The sequence below is a fragment of the Vicugna pacos genome, chromosome 32 (assembly GCF_048564905.1).
Source record: "Vicugna pacos chromosome 32, VicPac4, whole genome shotgun sequence".
In the NCBI taxonomy this organism is placed as follows: Eukaryota; Metazoa; Chordata; class Mammalia; order Artiodactyla; family Camelidae; genus Vicugna; species Vicugna pacos.
In genome coordinates this window covers 3,364,966-3,391,127 of record NC_133018.1, presented here as the reverse complement: position 1 = coordinate 3,391,127, position 26,162 = coordinate 3,364,966, and the positions used below count along the sequence as shown (strand labels likewise).

Below are 26,162 nucleotides of genomic sequence, written 5' to 3'. Positions count from 1 at the left end.
TCTCCCACCCCAGGTCACAGGCCACCTCCATACTGCTGTCCTGGTGCCCAGTGCTACCCCTGCCATCTATCGCCAGAGCCCCGGCAGGTTTCCTCCTCTAGACTTCTCAAAACTGTAACAGGGGACTATCATTCTATCTGCCCCACAGGCAGGGTTGGGTCTGTCTAAACAGTGGGACAGTGCCCAGCGCAGAGGAAGCCGTAGGTAAATGATTGAATGATTTCAATCACTGCTTGACCCTTGCTTCGAGGTGGCTACCGAGGTCGGGCCAGGCAGGTGGCATCCTGCCCATTGGGCCCTCCATAGACTAGCCTCTCATCTCCCACCTGGAATGCGGTACAGGGTCATCCTACACTTGTGTCGAGCTTTGTCCCTGCAAACATCTCCATTCTGACCCCAGATCTCCCAGCACCAACTGGCCTCCCACATCTCTGAATATGTGCTAACGTACCTCTCCCCTTAGGATGACCCTCTGGGGAGCGTGTATTCGTGTCCCCTTTTGATAGAAGAGGAAACTAAGTCTCATTCAGGTGAAATAACTCCCCCAAGGGTACACAGGTGGGGCCAGCAGAGCCAGGCCTGTGCTTCACCCCGGACCCCTCTCACCTCTGATCCACCCCAAGGCAGAGCCTGTGCCTGCTACCTTCCTGCTATCATGGCCTGACCCACCCTGGTGGTGAAGAGGATGGGCACACAGAGGAGCCCCCAGTGGTTGGCCACCTCCAGCGAACACGTGCTGGAACTAGTCTAGCTTCGCTCCAAGATGCCTGTCACCAAATCTGTCCCATCTCTGTTTACAGAGGTGGGCCACGTCGCTGGGGGATGTAGTGCAATGGTCTCCAGAGGAAACACTCCCAGAGGGGTTAGGGGAGGACGTTGAGATGCCACAGCATCCAGCTGTCAGGAGCTGGTCCCAAGCCCCTGCCTTCTACCGCAGACCTGGTCTAGGGCCACCACCTCATCTTCCTCTGCCCACGCTCAGTTTCAGTGCTTCTGCCCGCAAGTGATCCTTGTAATAGGACCATGGAGGTGCAAGGCAACAAGGAAGGGCTAGCTGGGAGCATCTGCATTTCCCTGGATGCTCTAGGATGCACAGAGCTTCCAGGTACCATGATGGAAAGGACAGTGGCACTAATGTCTTGGCTCTGGCCTGAATCTTTTAAGCACCGGAGTGAGGGGCTCCTGGCTCTGAGGCCCACAGATGGGCTCCCCCTGAAACTGAAAGCAGAAGTTGGCAGACCGCCCTAGGGTACATTTTGCTGAGCACAGACGCCTTCTGTGAGCTTCCCACAGGTGCCAATGGGGCCCTGGTCGCAAATGAGCTGGCTCCCTCCCACCTCTATGGTCTAGGGGACCACTCCTGGGCCCCTCTCCTGCCCTCCCATCCAAGGCAACCTTTCGTGGCCGGGACTGCCAGGGACTCTGAAGAGCCCCTACATGCTGTGGGCTGGAGCGGCAAGGACTAATGCCCCCTCCTATCGCTGCAAAACGTCACCGGCGTAAACCTTTAGGGTTTGCACAGCCTTTTCTCGCGTCCTAGCCGACTGTCGTGACAACTCAGGGAAGCAGGTGTCACTAGCCTCACTTTGCAAACAGGCTCAGAGAGGCCAGTCAGCTGTCCAAGGTCGCGGAGCTCAGAAAGGGCAGACTGGGTTCGAACTGGGGCGGGGGGAGGCGGGCGGGGCCAAGGCCATTCGCCGCTCTCCGCCCGCTGTCCTGCGCGATGAGAGACCCAGCCCGGGGTAGCGGGATCTCGTGGACCCCGGCTCCGGCAATGCGGGCAGCGCGGGCAACGAGTGCGGGACTGCGGCTCGCCCGGTGCCCCGGCCCCGCCCCCGCCCGGCGCCATTGGGCTGCGGGCGCGTCCGTCAGCCGCTCGCTCCCAATGGGCGGCGGGCCGGCGCTCGTGGCGGGGCGGTGGCGCCCGGCGCGTGGACTCCGGCGGGCGCGCGGCTCCCCGCCCGCGGTTGGCCCGGCAACGCGCTGCGCTCGCGGCTCCGCCCCCTGCCGGCGCGGGAGAGCGGGCGGAGGGAGCCAGGCCGGCGGAGCGTGTGCGCCGCCCGCGGCCCGGTCACGTCCCCGCGCGGGCGCCGCCGCCCGCGTCGTGCGGAACGAGGGCGCCGCGGCCCGCGCTCGCCGCCCCGCCCCGCCCCACGCCGCGCCACCGGAGCAGCTCGGCCACGCACCGCGCCGCGGTCCGGAGGTGAGTGAGCGGCCCCGCGGCCGGGACGCGCGGCAGACCTGCGGGCCGGGGGTGCGGCTGGGGCGCCCACCCACCCGCAGTGGGCCCGGCCCGGGCCTTTGTGCTGGGGCCCCACCAGGGCGGGGGGCGCCGGGCTGGGCAACAGGGATGCGGGCCGGGTGGGGGCTGCGCGGCGAGGGTGCCCGCGCGGTGGACAGGAACGCCGCTGGCCGGCAGGTGCTGGGAGGGGCGCCCGAGCCCGGGTAGGTGGGCAGGGACCCCGAGCAGCCGCTGGTGCGGGGCCGGGCCGGGCGACTTGCGGGAGCGGCGGCCCGGCGGGGTCTCCCTCCCGGGGGTAGGCGGGAGCGCCGGCGCGTGGCCTTGGCTGAAACGGAGGCGAGGGCCCCGGAGGCCTGGGCCTGGGGACGCACGGCTCGCAGTTTTCGGTCATCGCTCTTGCAGCGAGCAGGTTCCTAGCAGGCATATAGAGCGAGAGAGGAGTATCGACCCGCTGCGATTGTGATCTGTTCCTGGCTGGATATTTTTTCCCTTAAAAGGCGGTGGGGTTGGGGGGAGGGGTGCGAGGGCTTGGGCCGGGGCTCGGTATCCTGCTGGGGACCGGCTCTGAGCCTCTCTGGGCGGTGGTGGCAGGTGGCAGGAATCCGCCCAGGCCGAGATCTGGGGTTCCCTGCTACAAGAGAGAAAAGGATGGGAAGGCAGCGCCCAGACCAGGCTTCCCTGGAGTTTGCGTCTCAGGATGGAGGGACCCGCCTGGTAGGGACGTCTGCTGGCCTGCGGAGGCAGCCTGGCTTCTGACCCGCTCCTTTCTGCCCAAGTGATCTCCCTGCCCTAGGGATCGAGTCCCTCTGCCCTCTGCTCAGTCTGGAGGAGGCTCCTTGGCCAAATTCAATTAAGCCAATGTTTACTGAGCATTTACTCCCCAGGGCCTGGTGCTGGGGTGGGAGTGGACTGGCCCTGCCCTCCCGGGACTGACTCACTGCCCCACAGGGGAGAAGCATCTCCACCCAGAGGACCCAGCTCTGAGTGTGGGTGCCGGGCCTTGGGAGGGGCCACAGAGAGGTGATGAGGGCCAGGGTCAGACGAGCCTGTGGGCAAAGTGACATTTGAACTGGAGCTTGAAGGACATGGGCACAGTTGGGGTGAGCATTGTGGGCAGAGGGGAGTACATGGACGGAGGCCCAGAGAGGGCGCTCGGGCAGTCAGGTCTGGCAGGAGAACAGGGTGTGTTTGGGAATGGTCATGGGGCTGCCTGGGCTGGGGTTGCTGAGGGGCCTGACGGCCCAGCACTGGTCAGCTATGGTTGCTTCAGGGGAGGCCGCAGTTTCCTCGCCTGTACCAGGGAGCAGCTCTGTGACCCAGGATTGGGTGGGCCTGGGGAAGAGCTGGGAAGACCTCGGGGCTGCTCGAAACCTAGGACCACCCTTTCAGGCAGGGCTGAGGTACTGGCCAACCAACCCCTGGCCCCTCTTCCTAGCCAGCACGGAGGACAGTGTTGAGCTGGCGACTCTGTCCCTTTGGGGTGTGCACGTGTGTGAGCAGTAACTGTGGAGACGTGGGAGTCCCGTGAAGGGGCAGGTGGCCTGGGAGGGCCTGGCCTTGCCCAGGTGTGGTGATGTGCTCCAAGCATGATGAGACATGGGCATGTGGCTTAGAGCTCTCGTGCCTTCCTCTGCCAGATGCTGATTTTCCGAGCCAGGAGGTAAATAAGACAGTTCCTCCCCATCAGAAGGCCAGTGTCGCCTGCTGCCCTAGACCTGCCCGCCTGCCCGCTCCTGGGGATGTTTTTGCCCTCCCTCAGAAGGGACTGTTTGTCACTCATCTGTGTAGCATGCCCCCTCCCTGACCTGTCCCCACTTTTGGCTGAGACCCAGGTGGCTGCAGGAAGAGCAGGGCCACCTGCCTCCCCTCAAGGGATGCGATCTGTGCCCATGTGACGGAGCTGCCTCACTCTGTGCTGTCGCACGGCCCCTTTCTGGGGGCCTGCATGAGACTCCAGATTTGGGACACAGGGAATGAATTCCCTGCTCTGTCCCCAGCTTCTCAGCTCCTATCTCCTGGAGTCCCAGGAAGAAAAGCACCTTGTCTGGATCTCCGAATCTCCTAGGGCAATTCCAGGGACTCCTGGGTAACGAGATGGACTTGGCCAGGTTGCCCAGGGTCCCTGGGGAAAGCCAGTAGGATGGATGGACAAATGTCAGGGAAGGCTTAGGGTGTGGCCCCAGCAGCCTCGACCCAGCCATGTGGTTGACTCATGTGCACCTTCAGGGACCCTGTGCCACACCTTCCACCTTGGACATGAGGCCTGGGCAGCCCTGCCTGCCCTGTGCTAGCCCTCGGAAGACCCGAAATGCCATGTGGCTGTAGGGCATTCTCCAGAATTGCAGGAACTCTGGAGGAGGCAGATTAGCACACTGCAGTCCCCAGGAAGGAAACCTGGGGTAAATGAGCCCCAGGGGCAGGCCTTACACCCTGTGGTTGGCAGGAAGGAGGCCACAGGGAAGTGGACAGAGGCACAGGGCAGACATAGAGGATCCGCCCTGGCGGGAGCCCAGAGTGGTAGCCTGACAGCTTGTGCAGACCCGGGGTCGGGGGAGCCCCCGCGGAGGCAGCGGAAGACGTGGGTAAAGCCTAGTCCCGCACCCCTGGTCCAGCCACACCCTTCCTGAGCCTCCTTGTCCTCACCATAAACAGAGCCAGGAGTCTCCTGCCTGTCCCCACATGAGTCCTCCCTATGTTCATGCTGGTGGGAGAGGCGCTTCCTGGGAGTGAACTGACAGGGACCAACTCACAGGGGCCGCCTAGCCTGATGGGTTCTCGGGCTTGAGGGAGGAGCTGAGGGAAGGAACCTCTCTCATTTGCTCATCATTCATTTCCTTCCGCTGATATTTACCAGCACCTGCCACGTGCTCGGGGCACAGAGTCATGGCGGGGAGCAGGACGGACACCCTGTCTGCTCTCGTGGCACTCACCCAGGTAACTGAGTGCCAGGTACGACAGGTGCTGGGAAGAGAACTAAAGCGGTTGGTGGGGGGTCCTCTGTGTAGAGGGGCTGTTGGCGCAGCACGGTGGAGAGGTGATGGGCGAGTTGTGTGAACAACAGGGAAGAGCACAGTGAGGGGGTGGTAGCAGGTGCAAAGACCCTGAGGCCAGTGTATTTTTGCTGCTGGAGGCCCCACCACCACCAGAAGGCCAGATGGCTGGAGCCAGAGGGGGGCAGTTGAATCATGGAGAAGGTCAGATAGGATCACACTTTTAAAAGACCTGGCTGGCCGGGGGGTATGGGGGCAAGACCAGAGTCCACCAGGGGTTGCTGCAGCATTTGGGGGGAAGGGCTGCTGACTCAGTGGGGTGGGAGCGGGAGTGGTAGTGATAAGTGTTTGGATGCAGGATTTAGTTTAAAGGGGACCTGCTGGTGGAGAAGAGGTGAGGACAGCTCTGGAAGGACGGAGTTGGCCTTGGCTGAGAAGGAAGACTCATTGTGAGAAGCGGGGAGTTGGGTTAGACCCAGTGGACATGTGCACACGTAGTGGTCAGAGTGGAGAGCCAGGCTAGAGCGCCAGGCTGGAGCTGGGAACCTGGAGACCTTACACCCGGGATGAGGGGAGCCAGAGAGCAGTGAGGTCACTCGGGGATCAAGAGTAGGTGAGACCAGAAGGGGCTGGGCCAAGCCTTGGGCCCCACTGCTCAGAGCTGAGCTGAGACACAGCCAGCCACACAGGAGGGCGTTCCTAGAGGGTGGGTCCCCTGTGTGGGGACCAAGATGCATGGGCAGGACCCCACAATTCATGAGGTCCTTGTTAAAAGTTATTAAGCATTTCAGGACAGCGACAGCAGAGCATCAGGCTGGGCGTGGGGCCCGTAAGCCCGGTCATGGAGGCTGCCAGGACAGTGCTCCGGCCAGAGCCTGCTCTGCTCTTCACTTGCCTCCCGTGGGCAGGGGGCTGTGTTGGGCACTTGGGGCCACTTTGTCTGGTCAGCACCAGCCACAGGCCTCACCCTGGTCCCTGCGAGTGGCGCTTCTTCCCGCCGTCCATGCCCCACCCCCCGCAGCCTCGGGCCCTCAGGCAGGAGTCACAGCTGGACGGTGGAGCGCTGGGCAGCCTGTTGGCAGGAGCCAGGCGCGTGGCGGGCGACCCCACACACAATGGCTTCCTTGAGTTCGTCTCTTTCCAAAGGAACCTGCCACATCACAGAGTTTTGAGTTATTTGCTTCTAAATTAAGGTATAACTCTCTTTTAAAAAGAGATGTCCCCAGAGAATCCATCAGAAAGTGCTAAGGAGTGAAGCTGTTAAAATCTGCAGTGCGGGGAGGGCCTTCCAAACCATCGAGCCCAGCGTTCCTTCCAGCAGCCGCTGACCAGAATCTTCTGGCCATGCGGGCGGTGGGCGGAGCTCGGCGGCAGAGGGGGAGCCTGCCTCACCGAACCCCCAGCGCTGGGCGGGCTGCCCCGCGGACGGTGGCAGCGAGTGGACGGCGTGTGCAGCTTCCTCAAAGCCCGCGAACAGGCGGTCGGGGAGGCAGTGGGATCGCGTTCTCCTCCCACAACCAGTTCCGCCAGGAAGGGGCCTATTTTTACCTCCTCCTCTCCTCTCGGTGGAGGAGACAGGGACTGGGGAGGCGGGGGCTCCCAAGTGGGTGGCGGCCAGCCTGGGCCCTGGGCAGGTGTCCAGGATAACCTGAGGGCTTCTCAGCAGCCTGGCGTCCCCCTTCCTGCAGGTGCCGGCCTCACTCTGGCCGGGGTCCCGGGAAGGGGTCCAGGAGCTGCTACATGGATGCCCGCGTGCCGCTGGTGCCGGCTCCAAGGTTCTGGCCGCTGCCCTGGCCTGCGGCTGCCGCAAACCTGGTCCTTCCCACTGGGGGGGCCCGGCTGCTCCTCACGGCTACTCTTTCTCCCACCGGTGGCTCTCAGGCAGGGTCCACACACATCCTTGGGGGTCCAGGAGGAGGCTCACAGACCTTTGGGTTCTGTTTGCATTCCAAGGCCCGTCGGGCCCTCTGTCCAGAGAGCACCCATGTCCACACCCACCCAGGTCTCGTACCCCTTCCTGCCCGCACCCGGGGGACTGCTGCCTGTCTCACTTGTGCTTGTTCACTGGCTCTCTCCTGAACCTGCATGTATGCTCTGTGAGGTCAAGACCTTCGCCTGCTGTTGCCCACTCAGAGTCTGGCCCCCAGGGCCCAGCCTGGCCCTCCACAGGGACGTAGGAACCGGCTGTTGAAGGGGCGTAAACGTGGCCTGCATGCCTGTCACTTCTTGCTTCCTGTGGCCCCATGGTGTGACCACCAGGACGCGGACAGCTGGCCTGCCATCCAGCCCTCATCAGCACGTCTGGGTGCGGTGGCTCTGTCCCCAAGCTGGGCTTTCCTCCAGCATGGTCGCCCCCCTCACCCGCTCTGTTACCTCTGATATGCTGTGCAAACATATTTCTTGATAAAATGCTGGGAAGAAAAATAATTAGAGTGTTGCTTCCATTATCCAATTTCTGATTAATCAAACTCTCTTTGTCCTCGGCCAAAATCTGTTCATTTCCCTTAAACACTGGGCCAGTGCCAGGCATCGATTTCCTCTGTGATAACACCACGCACGCATGCACATCCCGCCCTGCCCCTACCCCCCGCGGCAGGGAGGAGGGTGCCGAGGTTCTGACAGGGCCACCCTGGTGCCCCCAGCACCACCTGCCACCTCCGGGAAGCGTCATGACCTTGCCACACCCACCATCTCTGCTCCTGTGCCCTGACTGGGCTCGGCCCCTAAGTGGCCTCAGTCTCCAGGTGTGTTAGTCTTGTCACTGGCTGTTCTGGGGCTCCCCTGGGGCAAGAGATGGAAGGCTGGAGGGCTGGGGTGGAGGAGTGTGGAGGGTGCGGCCGCTGTGGCTGCTGGGAACTGGTCAGAAGGGTACGCTACTGCCCCAGGCTCCAGGCGGCCCAGGACTTTGGGAAATGTCCTGTTAGCAGCACGGAAGTCTGGGGCTGGCGGGGAGGCCGAGGGTAAGGGCCAGGGCTTGTGAGGGGGCCTCAGGGTGGGGTTGGGGGCATGCTTTCGGTGGCAGCCACAAAAACCCAGCCCTAATGGGCTTACCAGATGGAGGAACACTTGGGCTGAGGGCCGAGGCAGGGTGGTGTCAGGGTCGGTCCAGGCCAGGCAGGAGGCAGCCACACATCTACTGTGTCCATCTGGGGGAAGGCCAAGGACCTTGCTAGAAGGCTTCCCAGAAGTCCCTGCGGCCCCTCCCTGCGCCAAGTTGGCCCCTCCTTCCCTCAGTACAAAGGGCTGGGGTGGATTTATCAGCACCTGCTTCCTGCCAGGTACTTGGGGGCCGTAGGACACATCAGTGACAAACAGACCCCAGCCCCTGCCCCGCGGAGCCCCTGCCCCATGGAGCCGGCGTTCTGTAAGCACAATGAGGCGGGAAACTCGGTAGGCAAGTCACGGCTGGTTAGAAAGCAGCAGAGCTGTGTGCAATTGGGGCGTCGTGAGTAGCGTGGGGGCCTCCAAGGAGGGGACCTCTGAGCGACTGGAGGGGTGGATGGAGTGGCTCTCTGGACAAAGGGTGTTACGGGCAGAGGGCATGGCCAGTGCAAAGGCCCTGAGCTTAGAGCCTGCGAATGCTCACGGACAGCAAGGGGGCCGGTGGGTCAGGAGTGGGGAGTGGAGGTAGCATAGGGGGCAGGTCAGAGAGGCAGGGCTGCCACAAAGCCCTGGGGCCCCACAGGGCCTGGACTCTGGCTCCCAACTGAGATGGCTGGTGGGCTGTGGGAAGGCTTTGAGCACAAGAGACGCTCTGCCTTGTGATTTTACAAGGATCCCCTGGCCGCTAGGTGGATAGGTCACTGTGGTGGTCCAGAGGAGGGCTGGGGTGAATGGTCAGACTCCAGACTGAGGACTCTCCTGAAGCCAGCCAGGCCCAGCCCTGACCGGGGTGCAGGCTTTGTTAGAAAAGAAGTGGGAGGGGCATCTGCTGGTGCCGGTGCCCCCAGGCTCCCTTTCCCGTTGCCCGCTCACGGCTCACGCTGCACCCTTGGCCAGAGAACCGCCCTTTTCTGGACACACTCCTGCCCGGGAGGCCCTGCCCTGGTTTCATTCACGCTCCGGATGGGTCCTGCTGTGGCTAAATCCACATCTTTGCCTGGTTCCCACCCCTCCACAGCCCCGTCCTGCCTCCTGCTCTCCTCAGCTTGTGCCCCCGACTGGTCACATGCCTGAGAGTCCCCGTCATAGACTTTCCTTGATGAGAACCCTGTCCAGACAGGGTCAAGGCTGCTGTAGGCTTGGACACTCCTGGCGGTGGCCTGTCTCAGAGGGGAGGACCAGTGCCAGCCACTGAGAGTGCCCTGGGCCAGCTTCCAGGGCAGGGACCACTGGCCTCTGGAGGACCCACAGTGCTTGACAACACGCATGTTCTGGGCCCTTCGTCAAACCCAAGTGGGCCAGGCATCTGCTCTTCTTTTGAGCTGCACTGGCCTCTCAGACCCCACAGCCTGCAGGCCTACGTGCACTTAGGAGTCTGGGGAGGAGGGCTGTGAGAAGGGCAAGGAAGAACCCACGCCCACCAGCCACGTGAGAAGGACAGGGAGGTGGGGAGCATGGAGCCTTTGCCAGAGAGGGTCCAGCCTGGGGGCAGCCAGAGTGGGGAGTTGGGTCACGGGATGCCACATGCAGAGGTGAGACATGGCAGGTAACAGACTTGGGTGGTTAATTCAGTTCCGCCCAGCCCAGGGGCCTGCCTGAAAGTCTGCAGTTCCCTTGGCTCTGGGACCCTGGAGCCAGGCTCCCAAGGCTCCCCAGTCAGTGCCTCCTTCCCCTTGGGTTTTACTTATTTGTTTACTCCCGGCCTGCAGAAATCTCTGGCCTGGTTTCCTCCTGAGTCAGTGTTCCTCAGGCGATGTTATCACATCCCGTCTGGTCAGCCGTGGCGGCTGTGGCGGGAAGGCTGGACATATGGCCAGGGGCGTCCAGAGCCCAGGGACAGTGCGGGCTGAGGGGAAGGGCCTCCCCGGTCATAGTCATCAGTCCTGAGGCTGGGAGGCTACCTGGCCAGGGCTGAGCCGTATGTTGGGGCCGCCCTGCAGCTGGGACACTGCACCCCAAGCCCATCCACTGGGACCCAGGCTCCACAATGAGCAGGGAGCAAGGAGGAGGCAAGAGAAGGGGGCACACGTCTGGTGAGGTGCGCTAAGGGTCTGGCAGGCTGGGGGCTTGGGGTGGACGCAGAAAACCCACACACAAGTCGGTTGTGTGTCCCCAAGCCCCTGTTAGCGGTGTGCCACGTGCCTGGGCTGCTGTTTCCCCAGTGTCTGCAGAAGCTGTCTCGATGTAGGAAATGCACAGCTGTTTGCCAGCCTCACAGAAGCCCCGCACCCCACACCACCACCCTGCACGCTGAGTGACGGACGTGCTCATGGCAGAGACACGCCCGTGTCCCCGGCAGGCCAAGCACTCTTGATGGCGGGCACTGGAACCTGCCCATGGGCACCGCCCTGCACTCCTGTGGGGTCTGTCCCTGAGCCGTGTGTCCGCTGTCTCATGGACGTGACTGCGTCACGGTACAGAGGGCTTCCATGGAAGGTCAGCAGCGCTTTGGGAGGCCTCAGCAAAAGCTGCGGTCAGGGCGAGGCAAGACCACTCTAAGGTTGGGGACAGGGAGCCGGTGACTCAGATATGGTCCCGGTCACTTTGCCCCCCTCGGCCAGGCAGTGCGTCCCCTGGACATCGCAGGTGGTGTCTGCTGTGGTTGAGGCAGGGGTGGCTACAGCATCCCCAGAGAGGGAGCCTGCCCCTCAGCCCCGAGACTGCAGACAAGTGCACATGTGCCTCAGGTAAAATAAAGTGCTCACGGCTCGCGCCATCGCTTCTCACGACCCCTGCTTCAGGCCACGTCCAACATGCCAGCCAGCTGGTGGCCCCAGCATGGACGGCGACTGGTAGTTGATGGGTCCTAGAAATTGGTCTGTAATGAAGGCAGGGTCTGCAGGGTTGGGTTTTTGTTGGTTTTTAGCATGAGGACAAGGGGTCTGGGGCCCTCTGCTTGAGTTGTAGAGCCTGGTCTGCGGCAAACAAGGGTGGGGACAAAGCCCCTTCAGGAGAGTCGGGGGCAGCGAGCAGGGAAGTGGGGTTTCCCGCATGAGGGCACAGGGAGGGACCGGCTGTACTGGTTTCCTCAGAGTGAGGGCTGCCTGGGCCCTCTGCGGGGGGTGCACTGGGGGTGCAGGGTCCTCCCCCGCCCAGGCTCCTGTTTTATCTTCAGCAGGATGTGAAGTGGTCAAGACAGTGTTTTGGATGGGCACGAGCTGCCTGGGAGGGAAGAGCAGGGGTGAGAGGCGGGGTGCGCAAGAGGGCTCAAGAGGACCCTTGCCCTCAGTTAGAACAGGAGGTAGGACAGAGAGTGATGGAATCACAGTGGGGCACGCAGAGTTTGGAGTCCTGGGGGCTCAGCCTGCCCCTTGGCAAAGGCAAGGGGTGGGGGCGGTGAGATGCCCTGGGGCATTTGAAGGAGGCGTGGGCACAGACAGAGGTCCCGGAGTCCCAGGGGCGCATCAGGGGCTCGGGAGTGGCTGTGGGTCAGTAGAGACCTCCACGGGGCTGGTGTGACCACAGTGGACCCCCTGCAGAGGGTCCCTGGACAAGGTCATATGAAGCAACATGCTCGAAAGTGGGCGCTGGGAGCTTTGGAGCCACGCACCAGGTACCATCTGTTCTGCACATCTTCATGGGGCACCAGGAAAGGGGTGCAGAGGGTCAGATGTGGTGAGGACAGGAGGAGCCGTGGGTGAAGTCCGGTCCCCCTGCCCAGCTCAAGGACACTCAGCTCAAGGTCACAGGGGGCAGGTCGCAAGTCTAGACGGTGCTGCAGGGGTCAGAGGCCCTCTCAGGGCAGAGGCTCTTGCCTGGCCTCCAAGCAGTCATTTTCAGCCCAGTGGGCCAGACAGGACACTGAGGGCGTGGGGGTGGGAGATGCAGCCAGGGCTCTGGGACCTGGGACCTGGGACCTGGAGGGGCTGTGGAGGCCGGCCTTCCCCAGAGAGCAGCTCTGGGAAAGTGGCCTATCCCTGCCCCCTTCCAGCGTTATTGGCACCAAGACAAGCAGGGGTTTTTATCTCCTCAGAGAGAAAGATGTGGCTTTTTAGTCCAAACGTTTGTGATGCTGGCCAGGCCCATGAGCTGTGGGGTGTGAGGGTGGCTTTTGCAGGGAACCCTTGTGTCTAGCATCCCACCTGGATCCAGGCCTCCTGCCCCAAATGGTACCTCCCTGGGAAAAAGGGGGTCCCCAGGGGCACAGTTTCTGGACTCCTGCCAGGACAGCCATCACTGACCGCTCCCTCAGGAACCGCGGGAGGGACACTGCCCCAGGCTGGGCCCCCCACTGCCCACCCGAGCCCTTGGGGCAGCATCTCCCCGGTGTCCCTGCCCTGCCTGCCTCCTGCCCTGCCCATGCCCCTTCCCCTACCCTGCGTGACTGGTGGTCCTGTCTCCTCCAGCGTCACCTCCCTGCTCCCCCTTCTCCCCAGCGCTTCTCTCTACTAGTCTCCCCACGAGAACACAAGCCCCTTGGTGCACAGACTCACCCCTCTACTCCCGTGTTCCCAAGCCCAGAGCAGAGCCTGACACACTGTGATGATCAGACAGGGCCCAGGGGTCGATTGATTGCCCATTCAGCTCTGAAGGCCGAGGTCTGGGAGCCCCGATGAGACCAAGCAGGTTGGGGCTGGTGCACTTTCCTGAGACGGGAGACGAGACAGCCTCTGACATGAGTGAGGCAGAGAGGTGCCTGCTGACACCACGGCCCAGGGGGTCCAGTGGGGAGGGGCCCCGTTTTGCATCCCTGGGGGCTGGATGGCACCAGAACATCGAGGTGGCCTGAGGCCACAGCTGGGAGCAGCACCAGCCATCCCCTGAGGAAGGTAATCCTTTCTTATTTCTCTCAATCCTTTTTCTTCAAGGAGAAAATCCCAGTTTGGTGCCTGCATGCCCCCCCACTCCCCCCTGCCATAATCTCGTTCAACAAGGGCCACCCTGCAGCTGCACCCTGCCCCCCACCCCAGCCCCCCGGCTGCACCCTGGCCGCAGCAGTGACGCCAGCTCCTGTTCTGGTGCCTTCTGTCTGTACTGTGACTCGGACTCTCCGTTCAAAGCAAAAGCGTGAGGCTGCTTTTAAAACACAGCTGAGTGAAAGCATGTCGGTTTAAAGAAAACCATGGAGTAAATGACAGGAGGGACCAGGTTGTGTTGTGGTCGGGGGTCCTGTGGGGCTGAGCCCTGTAGGCCCCCAGCAGGCAGCCCTGAGGAAGTGGCCCCCTCCCCAAAATGTAGTTTCTCCATCTGTAAGGCCGCTCTGGGTGCCCCATGAGGCTGATGCCAAGAGCCGCTCACCGAGCAGAGGTGCAGACTCCTGGGGCCCGAGGAAGCAGCCCAGCCCTCTCCCCAACCCCACAGTGCTCAACTCCCGTGGAGGGGCCCTCCCTGAGGCCCAGCCCACAGCCACCCTGATGTCCAGGGACACATGGACATCCCCACGGGGTCTGCAGGCCGGGGCTGTGACCAGATTATGAGGGTGATGCATGCGGATGAAGCCAGGACAGGCTGCCTGAGAGACATCCACTCAGAGAAGGACACTAGACTCCAACTCACAGAGGGACATGGTTGCTCCTGAAGAGGGGAGGAGACTGGTCATTGGTGATGGCTGAGGGCAGAGGCTTTCTGGAGGGAGCTGACCCAAGGCCGGCAGCTTCAGGGTGTGGGGAGAGAGACACACTCTTCAGAGTAAGACGGAAGCGACCTGGGTGGGTTCAGGCCCAGGAGGTCAGCGGCCGAGGCGAGACGTGGCCCTGGGACTCAGGCCGGCCCCCTGCCAGGTCTGCACAGAGAGCTGCAGGGGCCAGGTGCAGCCCATTGAGCTGGGGGTGGGACAGGGTCCCGGGTGCTGAGTCACAGCCCCACCCAGCTCCATGGGGCCGGAAAGGCCCAGGCCCTCCGACACCCCTGGTCGCTGCTCCAGGGCCGGCACTCTGGCCATCCAGGTGTGGTCTCACTCAGCCTTGCTGGCCCTGTGACCTTGGCTGCCCTCCGCCCCGGGGGACCACCCCTGTCCTCCACTCAGCTGGCCATCTGCTTGGGCCTCAAAGGCCCCCTCCCTAGCTCACCTCTGTCTGGTGGCCCATGGACCGGGCTTTCCTTGGGGCGGGGAAGAGTCTGGAGAGTGAGGGCTGGACACTTGTCTCATCTGTGTCTCCCTCCAGGGAAGAGGAGGGGCCTGTGACGAGGGTGTCCCGCCCGCCAGGTCCGGCCTTCTAGCCCAGTAAGCTGATAAGCCGTCTTCTCTCCTTGGAGACCCTCTGGCTTAGCCCGGCTTGGGCGCGACACCTTAAGTGACCTTGGCCTTGGGCACCCTTCCTATGTCAGGGGCAGGGGGCAGGAGGGGCTGCTCAGAGCAAAGTCAGGGCTGGAGTTCACAGGGCCTTGCTCGGCTTAGCAGTGTCCCCCCCCCCCCCCCCGCCACCAGCTGGCCCAGTAAGTAACTGTGGGAGAGAGAGAGACCCAGCTCTCCCCTTGGCCCCTCTCACCTCCAGCCCACGGGCACCTCCACTCCCTGCACACCACACACAGGGGCACACAGACACTCACATAACGTGCTCGGACCCCCACACAGCCTCATAGCTAGACAGGGGTGCACACACGTGTGTTAAGTCCTGCACACGGACACATGCACCGGTCTGCACGCAGGCCGGCCACAACACACAGGCACACAGGCAGGCACACAGGCAGCCACACGGTCACAGATAAGGCCTGCTTCGGGGGTGGGGCTCCTCCTCGTCAGCGTGCCCCCTCCTCTGGCTTTGTGCCTCTCTCCTCCTCTGTCTGTGCCCAGCCACGACACACCCTCTCTCCCCTTCCTGCCCCCCTCCCTCACCCACTCCTCAGTAATTTCCAGCCAGACGCAGCCGCACTGTGGTAGGGGGTCCTGAGTGTTGAGCCCTGGGGACCTGTGAGCAGTTACTGGCCAGGGAACGAGGTGGTCATCCCACCCTTGGCCCGGTGACTCTGGGCTGGCTAGGGGAGGCCTTGGGGGTCCGGGAAAGCACAGTAGACCCAGAAAGGTCGGACCGGCAGGAGCCTGAGAGTGTACCATCCTGAGGCCCCTCTGCCCCAGACCTCCCTCCCTGCATCCGTGCACAGCCCCGGTCCTGCGCCGAGTCCACAGCACTGGACGCTCGCACCCCCAGGCATGTGGCTGAGCCCGCGGAGCTGTCGGGAGGGTTCTTAGTGGGGCCTTCTGCTTGGCTCTGGTGCTCGGCAGGAGGGTGCCTCTGACTGAGGGGCCCACCTGGGGTGTCACTGTTGGTGGCTGCCCTGTGCAGGTGGCGGTCCAGCTCTCAGACCCAGCCAACGCGCTTTGCCACCCCCGGCCACGTTGCCCTATGACTGCACTGGCCAAGGACCACGTGGCCAGCTCCACTTTTTTTCTAGGGGGTATGGTGGTAAAATACACAACGTAAAATTGACCATTTTTTAACCATTTTGAAACGGTGCAGTTCAGGGGCATGACCCACACTCACACTGCTGTGCTGCCATCCCCACGAGCAGCTCCAAAATTTCGTCTCCTCAAACTGAAACTCTGTATCCGTTAAACGGCAGCTGCCACCCCGCCCCCGCCCCCGCCCCCGGGAGCCGCCGCTCTGCTTTCTGTCTCTATGAATTGGACAATTCTAGGGACCTCGTGTAATCAGAACCACCAGGATTTGTCCTTTTGTGACTGGCCTGTTCCACTTGGCATAACATCCCCATTCAGCAGTGTTGTGGCAGGTGTCAGAATCTCCTGCCTTTTTAAGGCTGAACGACGTTCCCTTGTGAGACTTTACCACATTTTGTTTGTCCGTTTATCTGTCAACGGACACTTGGGTTGCTTCTGCCTCTTGGTGATTGTGACTAATGCTGTTATGAACATAGGTGTAAAAAAATCTCTGAGACCCTGCTTTCAGTTCTTTTGGGTATAAACCCAGGAGTGGAATTGCTGGCTCATGTGGTAGAATCTGTCTTTAATTTTTTGAGGAACCTCCACACTGTTTTCCACAGCAGCTGCACCATTTTGCATCCCCACTAGCAGCGTACAAGGGTTCCAGTTTCTTCTTGTCTGACCAGTGTTCTTTATTTTCTGTTGTTTTTTTTTAAATAAAAGCCGTTCTTGTGAGTGTGAGGTGATATCTCAGTGTGATTTTGATTGCAGCTCTGTGGTGATTAATAATAACGCTGAGCATCATTTCTTGTGCTGATTGGCCGTTCGTGTCTCTTGTTTGGGGAAACACCCATTCAAGTCCTTTGCCCAGTTTTGAGTCAGGTTGTGTTTTTGTTGTTGAATTTCAGGAGCTCTCTGTGTATCCTAGACGTTCGTTCCATGTTGGGTATACGTTGGCAGGTGTCAGTGGCCTCTTTACCTGATGATATTGTTTTTTGATGCACAAACTTTTTGAATTTTTGTGAAATCTAGTTTGTTTTTTCTTTTGCTGCCTGTGCCCCTGGTGTCATACCCAAGAAATCACTGCCAAGTCCCACGTCAGGCAGCTTTTGCCCTGTGCTTTCTCCTAGGAGTTGTATAGTTTTAGATCTTCGATGCATTTTAAGTTACTTTTTGTCTGTGGTTTTGGTAAGGGCCTTGCCGCTTTTGAGGAGGTCCCAGGCTGGTGGGAGAAACCAGAGAAGGGGAGGACGTGGTTGAGAGAGACCTGGTGCCCGCCGATGGGGACGCGGCGTGCGTGAGCCAGCCCGTGAAGAGCAGGCAGAGTTCCGTGCAGGAGTGGGGCGAGGGGCACCCCCGGGTGGCCAAGCGAGCCATCCGGGGGACAACCTGTGCTGCCCAGCGGGCTCCCCGGGCCCAGGCTGGGAGGCACGTTGGATTTAAGAAGTCCCTGAGGCCATGCGGTCATGTGCAGCACTGTAAGGATGTGGCCAACAGCTCAGCCATCCAGGTGCAGCCCTGCACGGAGGCGGGACCAGCCCCCTGGACCCTAGGCAGTGCCACCTGTCGAGGCTAGACTGCATCCCAACAAGGAGGGGTCAAGAGGGAGGTCACTGCAGGGAGACCCAGCGCCTGGGACCCTGGGGGCCCTGAAGAGCAGGAGGCAAGTTTTGTCCCTGTCACTGGCCAGCTGATGGAGAATTGGTCACTAGGGGCCTGGCTGTATCTCAGACCTTTTAGACACAGAATTGAGAAAAACGTTCATGACAATGTGGGGCACCCCCAGTCTGGCCTGCATCACCTTCAGGCAGGAGGGCCCCGGGAGCCCTGGGCGGCCACTGGTGGGGGCTGTGCCAGGTCGTCACAGGGACCAGGGAGCAGCCCCTGGTGCCCTGGCCCATGCACTCACCGTCCACCAGAGAGGCAAGTTCCTGGTGGGACTGTGTGCAGACCTTTCTTGTGACACAGTTCACGGAAGAAAGTATAAGAAACATGGTAAAATACACAAATCCCACGTAATTTCACAGCCTAGAACTCACTGCTGCTTGGAGAATAACTTTGCAGACCTCTGCTCACGTGGTGCACACACGTGGCAGGGGACCTGTGTGTTCTGCCTGTGTTGTGTTCACATCATCCTACAACACATGCTCCAAGAGCGCCCACCCCGTGCCCAGCTGGGGGTCCCCACAGGGCATCTGTTCAGCATGATCACCAGCCTTGCTCGCTGGGGCCCTGCTGACCGACCAGTCAGCCATCTAATCACTGCTCTCAGCAGCACATCCCCAGGGGTTCCTGGTACATCCCTCATCCTCAGGCCATGGGGCTGCAGAGACGCGGGAGAGACACTCAACATCCCCAAGGCTGACCCCCCCCCTCCCCACACTGGGCGCCTGCTCTGTGCCGGGCCCTGCGCTGGCCATGCCTGGACCCACGTTACCAGGTGCCGCTGCAGAGGGCAGGGCAGGGGCGGAGGCTGAGGCGACAGAACGGGGAGCTCACAGGTGTCGGGGATGAGGGGCACTGGTTGGGTACTGGGCTCTGTGCTGGACACTTTTCCTCTCAGGAGTCAGCTGTGGCTGAGCTGTGACCAGAGAGGGACAGGCTTGGAGACGGGAAGTCACATGCCCAGCCACACAGCTGGGGTGAGACTCCCCACCCTGAGAGCAGTGGGGCACACTGAGGTTCCTCTGAGGGGCAGACGGAGCTGGGGGTGGGGACCTTGGCCCAGGGAGAGAACAGGCTCAGGGTCAGCTCCAAGGCGGGATCGCTGGGACTGGCAGGCACGAAGGCGGCGGGGAGGGCCATGGCAGGGGGTGGGGGGCAAGAGATGGACAAGATACAGGGCCTGTTGGCCTCAGGCCTGAACAGGGGCATTACAGGTGAACACTGGCTGTGGCTCGAATGAGGAGGCTGCAGAGGGTAGCCAGGTCGGGACAGAGATTGGGCGAGGGGGCAGAGCCCGAGCTCTGGGGCTACCCTGGTGGTAAGGGCCCTGGCCCAGTTACTGTAGATGGTCAGGGAGCCCTGGGAAGAGCATGCACGAGGCCAGCAGAGAGCAGGGTCTGGGGCCCTGTGCCAGGTGTGAGCACAGCTGTGCCTTATTGACTAACGATGGGGGCACTTGGCCTGGCACCGGGGAGCCTCTGGGCCGCCCCTGCCTTGCCCTGGACTCACTGGTTCCCGTGCCCTCAGATGTGCTCCGGCTTGTCTGGCCACCCACACCTGGCGGCCATCCTCCCCTAGAGAGAGCAAGGGTGACCCAGCTCCTGGGAGGCAATAAGGGTTGGGAGCACTCATTGACCCTGGCCTGGGACCCCACTGTCTACACGTGAGTAGAGCGCCAACAGCTGCAGGAAAGGACACGGGACCACCATATGGAGTCCTTACCACCACCAGATGGGGGACTGAGACTTGGGGAGGGTGAGGTCGCTGGGTCTGGTGGGCAGGGCAGGGTTGTGGCGCCCCGGGCTCCCTCCCCCTCTGAGGACCCCTGGGCCTGGTGTGGTGCAGGTCACTCTCTCTCAGGCTTCAGGCCAACTGGCCTGTGGGAGGGCTGGGGTGGCAGCCGGGTGTGTTTGTTTTGCTGTGGTTTGAGCACCACGGAGGGGAGGGCTCTGATTCATTGTTCCCCAAGCCACTTCCTGCCATCCAGAGCTCCCCTGCCCACCCCGCCCGCGGTGGGAGGAAGCTCACGCTGTTCTCTTGTTGGCAGGTGAAGGGCGGATGCCCGAGGCAGGGGGGCCACAGGGAGCACCCGCGACCTCAGCACTGGCTGCTGGCCCCCCAGCCGCGCTTGGCTGCATTGCCACAGCAGCCGGCAACCAGAGGCTTCCCACCACCGCGAGGACTGGGGATGACTGTGGCGCACCCGGCCCCGCGGCCACCCCAGCAGGTGGAGTGTCACTGAGGGAGGGCTCGGCCGCCTCCCGCAGCACACGCGCCATGCCAGCTGGAGAGGAGGCGCCGGGGCAGGGGCTGCAGCAGCGGGGCACGACCTCAGCCCCCCACCCACGTTGAGTGCTCCAGGGCCCCGGGCTGTCCATCCGTCTGTCTGCTGGGCGCCCCCACCCCGTGTCTCAGCGTCTCCCACCCAGCGTCCACCAGGAGAGGTGCCCATCCCGCTCTCCGCTTCTGGGCCCGCCGCTGCCGGACCATGGGATGTCGGCAAAGCTCAGAGGAGAAAGAGGCGGCACGGCGATCCCGGCGCATCGACCGCCACCTGCGCTCGGAGAGCCAGCGGCAGCGCCGCGAGATCAAGCTGCTCCTGCTGGGCACCAGCAACTCGGGCAAGAGCACCATCGTGAAGCAGATGAAGATCATCCACAGCGGCGGCTTCAATCTGGAGGCCTGCAAGGAGTACCGGCCACTCATCGTCTACAACGCCATCGACTCACTGACCCGCATCATCCGTGCTCTGGCAGCGCTCAAAATCGACTTCCACAACCCCGACCGCGCCTACGACGCGGTGCAGCTGTTCGCGCTGACCGGCCCGGCCGAGAGCAAGGGCGAGATCACGCCCGAGCTGCTGGGCGTCATGCGACGGCTCTGGGCCGACCCCGGGGCGCAGGCCTGCTTCAGCCGCTCCAGCGAGTACCACCTGGAGGACAACGCCGCCTACTACCTGAACGACCTGGAGCGCATCGCCGCGCCCGACTACGTCCCCACTGTGGAGGACATCCTGCGCTCCCGGGACATGACCACGGGCATCGTGGAGAACAAGTTCACTTTCAAGGAGCTCACCTTCAAGATGGTGGACGTGGGCGGGCAGCGGTCGGAGCGCAAAAAGTGGATCCACTGCTTCGAGGGCGTCACCGCCATCATCTTCTGCGTGGAGCTTAGTGGCTACGACCTGAAGCTCTACGAGGACAACCAGACGGTGAGTGGGCCCAGCTTTCCTCTGCCCGTGGCTGCCTCGCCGGGCAGGGTGGGAGCGGCCGCCGTCCCAGGGGAGCCAGGCGGCTCCGGCGAGGACCTCGGGGTAGTCCAGACGTCTGCCCAGTTCCCCTCAATGGGCAGGGCCGCCCTCACTGGCTGCAGACAGCACTGCTGTCATTGTTCTTGCAGGCCCTGCTGCCCAGGTGGCCTCTCCTCAATGCCGCGCAAGCTGACCGCACACCCCACAGCTGGCGCTCACAGGGCACAGGGAGCCGGCTCTCTCCTGCGCAGGACCTGCTCCCCAGACCCAAGAGCATGTTGCTTGAGTCTAGAGGAGGGGCCCTTGGCTGTCTGAGGGTGGGGAGGGCTGGCTGGGGAGGAAAGGAAGCTGGCACCACACGGGCTTCATGGCAGGTGAGGTTGGGTGCATGGCAGCTAATGCTGGAGGCAGGAGGGAGGTTGGCAGGTCTGCAGGACCAAGGAGGCCATGGTCCAGGCCAGGCGTCCAGTTGCTGGTCCGTGTGGCATCTCAGTAAACTCACACAGCTCCTACCAGCCAGGAACCATGGCCTCAGCCCCACAACCTGATCCAGGTCCTGAGAGTGTGGCAGCCACAGGGTTAAGAACCATTTCTGAGGTTTAACCTCCAGTGGTTGGGTGAGGGGGCAGTTCTCTCAGGCCCCCAGCCCAGGCTGAGAACCACCTCGTGGGCTGGAGGCTCAGGTCACATGGCAGGGAGGCTCCAGGGATGTGCATGGTGGAAGTGCCAAGGGGCAACCTGGCCCAGTGTGGAGCCGGGGTGGGGGGTGCTCACGGGGGAGCCGCTGGGCCAGAATGGGAGTCGGGCCCCTGGAAAGACAGGGTGGGCAGTGCACTGCAGGCCCAGACAAGGCAGAAGGCCCTGGGCACGACATGCTGCAGTCTCCCCAGGCGCCCAGAAGTGGTGGTGGTGGAGTCCGCTCAGCCCAACAGGGATGCCCCACAGCAGAGGGTCTGTGCCAGGAAGGGTCACTGAGCAAAGATCCAGAATCTGCCCTTAAGAGGCCTTTGATCCTCGGGGGGAGGGGGGCGTGGGGACAGACAGGGTGTCTGTAAGGGGCTGTGCTCTGAGTCCTTGCATGGGGCCTATATCTCAGGGCCGCCTCTTCTGTCATTCCTAGGGCAGGTGTGGTGAATTCCCTTGGTGCTGGGTGGGCTCCCATGTTCATGGGCAGGCCCATGTTTCATGGAGGGATTTGGCTACCATCCCTGCCCTGAACCTGTCAACCAGGAGACGGCCCAAGTGTCCTCAAAGACAGGCCCAAGGCCAGGCCTTCTGCCCGGGGCCCTCCTGGCTCTGCCCGGCCAGCCCCGCCTCCTGAGCTCTCTCCTCTCTGCTCTGGTCTCGCTCCCTTGTGCTCCATGCTCTCCGGCCTTAAGCGTGTGACCACCCTGTCCCTCCCTCTCAGCCCCTGCTGCTCAGGGCCAAGCCTGGCCCACCCTCCAGGTTTCATCTCAGGTGTCACCCTCCTGACCCCAGCCTGGGGCCTGCACTCCCCTCCATCACCGTTGTTCATCACAGGCGGCGGGTTCCCATCGTGTGCAGATGAGTGGCTGCCCCACTACGTAGGGTGGACAACTGGGTGGATAGGCAGCCCTCACAGGGCCTCGCATCTCTGGCGTCCCCCTGCCCTGTCCCCGGGGGCCGCAGCTGCCGGCCTGGCTATGGGTTTCTCTGTGAGGCCTGCCCATGCTCCCTGGAAGCTACTAGGCCCTGGGGCCAGCAGGGCCTTTCCTAGAGGGAGGGGCCGGCAGCCAGGCCTGTGCCCCAACCCCTTCACTACCTGCCCACCATGGTCTCAGCAGGCCTGGGGCGGTGGTTGTTCACTAGAAAAGGAGATTCTTGATGACTCGAGCGAGGCTGGAAATTCACTGGATTCCAAGTGGTTCTGACCTTTCATGCTCTACCAGCAGTACTCGGGGTGGAAAACAAACATTGCAGACAGACAATACCGTCTGTTTCTCCTGCAGCCAGCAGGCCACGAGGTGGGCTGGCCGCCCAAGAAGAGCCCGTCTCTCTGTGCCCCTGCCTCCCCCTGCCTGCCCGAGGCAAGTGCCGCCGTGGCTCTGGGACAGGGCTGCTCCCCCTCCAGTGAAGGGCCCCGGCAGAGGCCAGGCAGCCAGGAGCAGGCCCGGCTGATTCTTGCAGAAACCAAAGGGGCCTGGGGCCCAGTGCCAGGCGGCTCTTGACTCGGCTCCTTGGAGCTCTTCTACCCACTTGGCAGCTGAGGCCTCGTCTTCCTGGGAGGGAGGGCTGGCAGAGCACCCCCCACGCCTGGCAGAGGAGCCCCAGCCCCACCCCTGGGCACCCGCTGGCTTCTGCGTCAGCATGTTGCCCAGGGTGACGTCAGGCTCACTGGGCTCCTGGGCCTAGAGGGCTGTGGAGGCCGCAGCGCATGCTGGGCAGCACCTGGGCAGGGGGCAGATTCCGGGGTGTCTGTGGACTGTGGCCACGAGCAGATCCCAGGAGCCATGCCCAGCCTTGGCGACGATTCCAGGCCCTTGTCTTGGAAGGATTTAATGGGGTCCCATCCTACCTGGGGCCCCATCCCCCCATGAAGTCCTGCAGGTACTGGGGGCTCCAAAATTGGGTGGGCCTCCAGTATCCCGCCATAGGGCTGCCCCAGGCAGCACAGAAGGCCAGAGCCTAGCCCAGGGATGCATCACCTGGTGTCCTCTAGAGCAGCCATGCCCAGTGTCCCTGTCACTGGTGGAGGCATAGGTCACGGGCTCACTCATGCAGCCTTGGGCTCTCTCTGAGCCACACCTGCTGCCTGAGGCTGAGCCAGGCTGCCCCGCCCACCCACTGCCGCCACTTCCTTCTCCACCTGGCCAAAGGCCTCTGCCAGGAGTAGAGAAAGGCAGGAGCTTGCTGTGGCCCATGTGGGTGCAGAGGTGCGCTGGCTGACTGCCCACCCCATGTGACAGCCCCACGAGGCTGTGCACCTCAGGGCCCATGTGGCCTCCCTGTTCAGCTGGCCCCCCTCCTTCAGTGCCCAGCAGGCAGGACCCCAGCACCCTACTAGGAACCTGTCACCTGGCCTCAGCCCCCCTGACCTGCTGATGGATTCGCGGCCTCTGCATGGTGGCAAGTCCTTCAGAAGGGACAGACGAGGCTGTCAGTGTTCTCACGGGTACACCCACGGCAGCTCACTGCTATTTCCTGGCGAGGCTGTCAGCAGGCCTGCTGTATACCTGCTGTGCGCCTGCTGTGAGTACAAGGCCCCGGCTGGGGCCAGATGCCAAGGTGATACCAGAACACAAGGAGCTGAGGATGGGGACACTCACACCCAGCACAGCCGAGCGTCCTGTCGGCGAACCCTCATGCTTCCTGGGACCAAGCAGGCACAGGTCTCAGGGTGTCCCCCCTTTGCCTTCCTGCGGGGCTCCCTGTGGGTGGCCTGGTGTCCCCAATGCTTATCCAACAGTAGCTGGTCATCTTTGTCCAGGAGGGCCCCTGGAGGTGGGGGTGAGACATGAGGACATGCCCTTTAGGGGTAAGGTTCTGCAGATGGCAGCCCTGGCTTCTGGGTGCGCAGCTGTGGGGACACTCAGCACTTCTGGGGGAGCCCCAGCAGGTGCCGGGCCTTAAGAAGGGCACAGGCTGCTCCAGGCCACGTACAAGTAGCACGTACCTGCTCCCTACCACTGTGCGTTGTCATTCAGCCCAGAAAGGGAGCCTGCATCAGTGCTGCAAGAATGCCGTCATGTCACGAAACGGTGCTGCTGGAGACTGCAGTGAGACTGGCCATCACCTGCCCGTGACAGAGCGGGTGGCATTTGTTCAAAGGCTGTGGTTACAAGTGGGAGATGCCAGGCGTGGATGACACCCAGCTTAGATTAGAAAAGGACCTGACGTATCCTTGAGTGTCCTTAACCAGCCAGCTTTGCAGATGAGAAAACTGAGGCCCAGTGATCACCCACCATGTGTCCCAAGGCTAGAGCCAGGGTGGGGACAGTGAGCTGGGCTCATGACACTGGAGTGGCCATCGGGGTGGGGCACTACCCACAGTCCCCACCTCGTCAGCAGCAGGACCATAGGGAGCCGAGGCAGAGCACGTCCCCCCTCTACCTCCGGCTCCTGACCCAGACCAGGACATAGTTCCAGGAACCGTGCCATGGGGACTTGGGGCAGAGCCAGAGAATGTGCCATTGACCCGCCTGGAGGCCACCAGCCTCCCCCCTCCGTCCCCCAGCACTGGTCTCCCTGAGCAGCTCCTTCTGGTCTCGTGATGTGCCAGGGCCACGTGCAATTTGTGACCTCTGCAAACCACGCTGACTGTGGGACAGCGGAGACTTCCCGGGCCAGAGCCAGAAGGCCGGTCCTGGTCGGCAGAGGGGCCTGGGTTGGACAGCCCAGGCAGGTTCGAGAGGCACTGCAGGGGCCAAGGCAGTGAGAGGGATCCTGGCTGGGCTGTGATGGCACCTCCTGCATCCGGTGCACCAGCACAGGGCTCAGCTGGCCACGCACTCTCCGCAGCTGCGTCCCCCAGTGGTGCGGCCCGGCGCTCTCTCTCTGTGGCCTGGTACTCCTCCTAAGCATCTGAGACATGTGGCCAGCTGCGAGGGGGGTGGGCGGTGCTTACAACCAGGCTTCTGTGGCCCGAAGCCACTGCCTGCACTTGTGAACAGTAGCCCCCACCTGCCTGCCGGCTCCCTGGCCCCATCCAGTGTCCCTCGCTCCGTTGCCTGGCCCTTGTCTCAGCCCTGAGGAGGCTGAGGCCGTCTGGACCTCACCTCGGTGGGCCCTGGGGTCTGACCTATGGCTCCCACTCATGAGTGGCCAGTGGTGACAGGTCGGCCCCCCCCAGGGCCTGGGCTTCACGTGGGGTGAGGGGACAGCCGGCAGCCAGCCCTCCCCTGCGGCACAGCCTGGCGCCTTCTTGTGGCTCTTGGTTGGCACATGCCGACTGACATTTCGATTCCTTGGGCTGAGCCCACCCCCGCTCCCAGGGGACACCATCACCAAAGCCACTCTCAGTGGCAGCTTCCCAGTCTACCCTCCCTGTTGCCCTGGGAGCTTCCTGTCTCCCTCTGTGCTCAGCTCATGCCCTGAGCGGTCAGAGGTCAGCCTCCCACCCAGTGTGGCCTCCCTCCAAGCCTGCTCCACACTTTGGGGCCTTAATAGGCCTTTCTTTCCGTTCATCCCGTCTCCTCATCCTTCTAGACCCACCCCTCCATGGTGGCCGCCTCCTGCTGTGTCATTAGAGACCCTTTCCCAGGCATAGGCTGTCACTGAACACAGCTGGATGGCGGGGATGCAGCCCCGTCTGCCTCCCCCACTGGACAGACTGGCTCAGGCCTTGGCGTAATCTGCATGGGGGTGTCCACGTGTTCCTGAGATCTCTGAGACCAGGGCCTCCCACGTAGGCAGGTTGGGGTCCACCTCCTGTCCTGTTGCGGACAAGCCCTGCAGGAGGGAGCCGGCAGGGGCTGTCAACACCACGCGGGCAGGGCTGGCCTCCCTCCCTTGGAGGAGGCTGCTGGAACCCGCGTGAGCGGGGGCAGAGCCTCCCACATTGTACACCAGTCCGTTGCGGGGCCGGGCCTAGCTGGTACCAGCTCACGAGCGCCAGTTTAATACCATGTTGGTAGC

The 26,162-nt window shown here is 62.5% G+C and overlaps 2 protein-coding genes across 7 annotated transcripts in view; one reads left to right on the top strand and one right to left on the bottom strand.

The window, feature by feature from the left end:
• The window catches only part of RSPH14 (radial spoke head 14 homolog), a 53,811-nt gene that overhangs the window by 6,087 nt on the left and 21,562 nt on the right, over nucleotides 1-26,162 (bottom strand). The window lies entirely within an intron of this gene.
• GNAZ (G protein subunit alpha z) overlaps nucleotides 2,038-26,162 on the top strand; it is a 35,809-nt gene continuing 11,684 nt past the window's right edge. For both annotated transcript variants that reach the window (XM_072953028.1, XM_072953029.1), the window contains exons 1-2: nucleotides 2,038-2,203; nucleotides 19,365-20,528. In XM_072953028.1, the coding sequence (XP_072809129.1) occupies nucleotides 19,806-20,528 (723 nt within the window). In that variant the 5' untranslated portion in view covers nucleotides 2,038-2,203; nucleotides 19,365-19,805. The remainder of the gene's footprint in view (nucleotides 2,204-19,364; nucleotides 20,529-26,162) is intronic.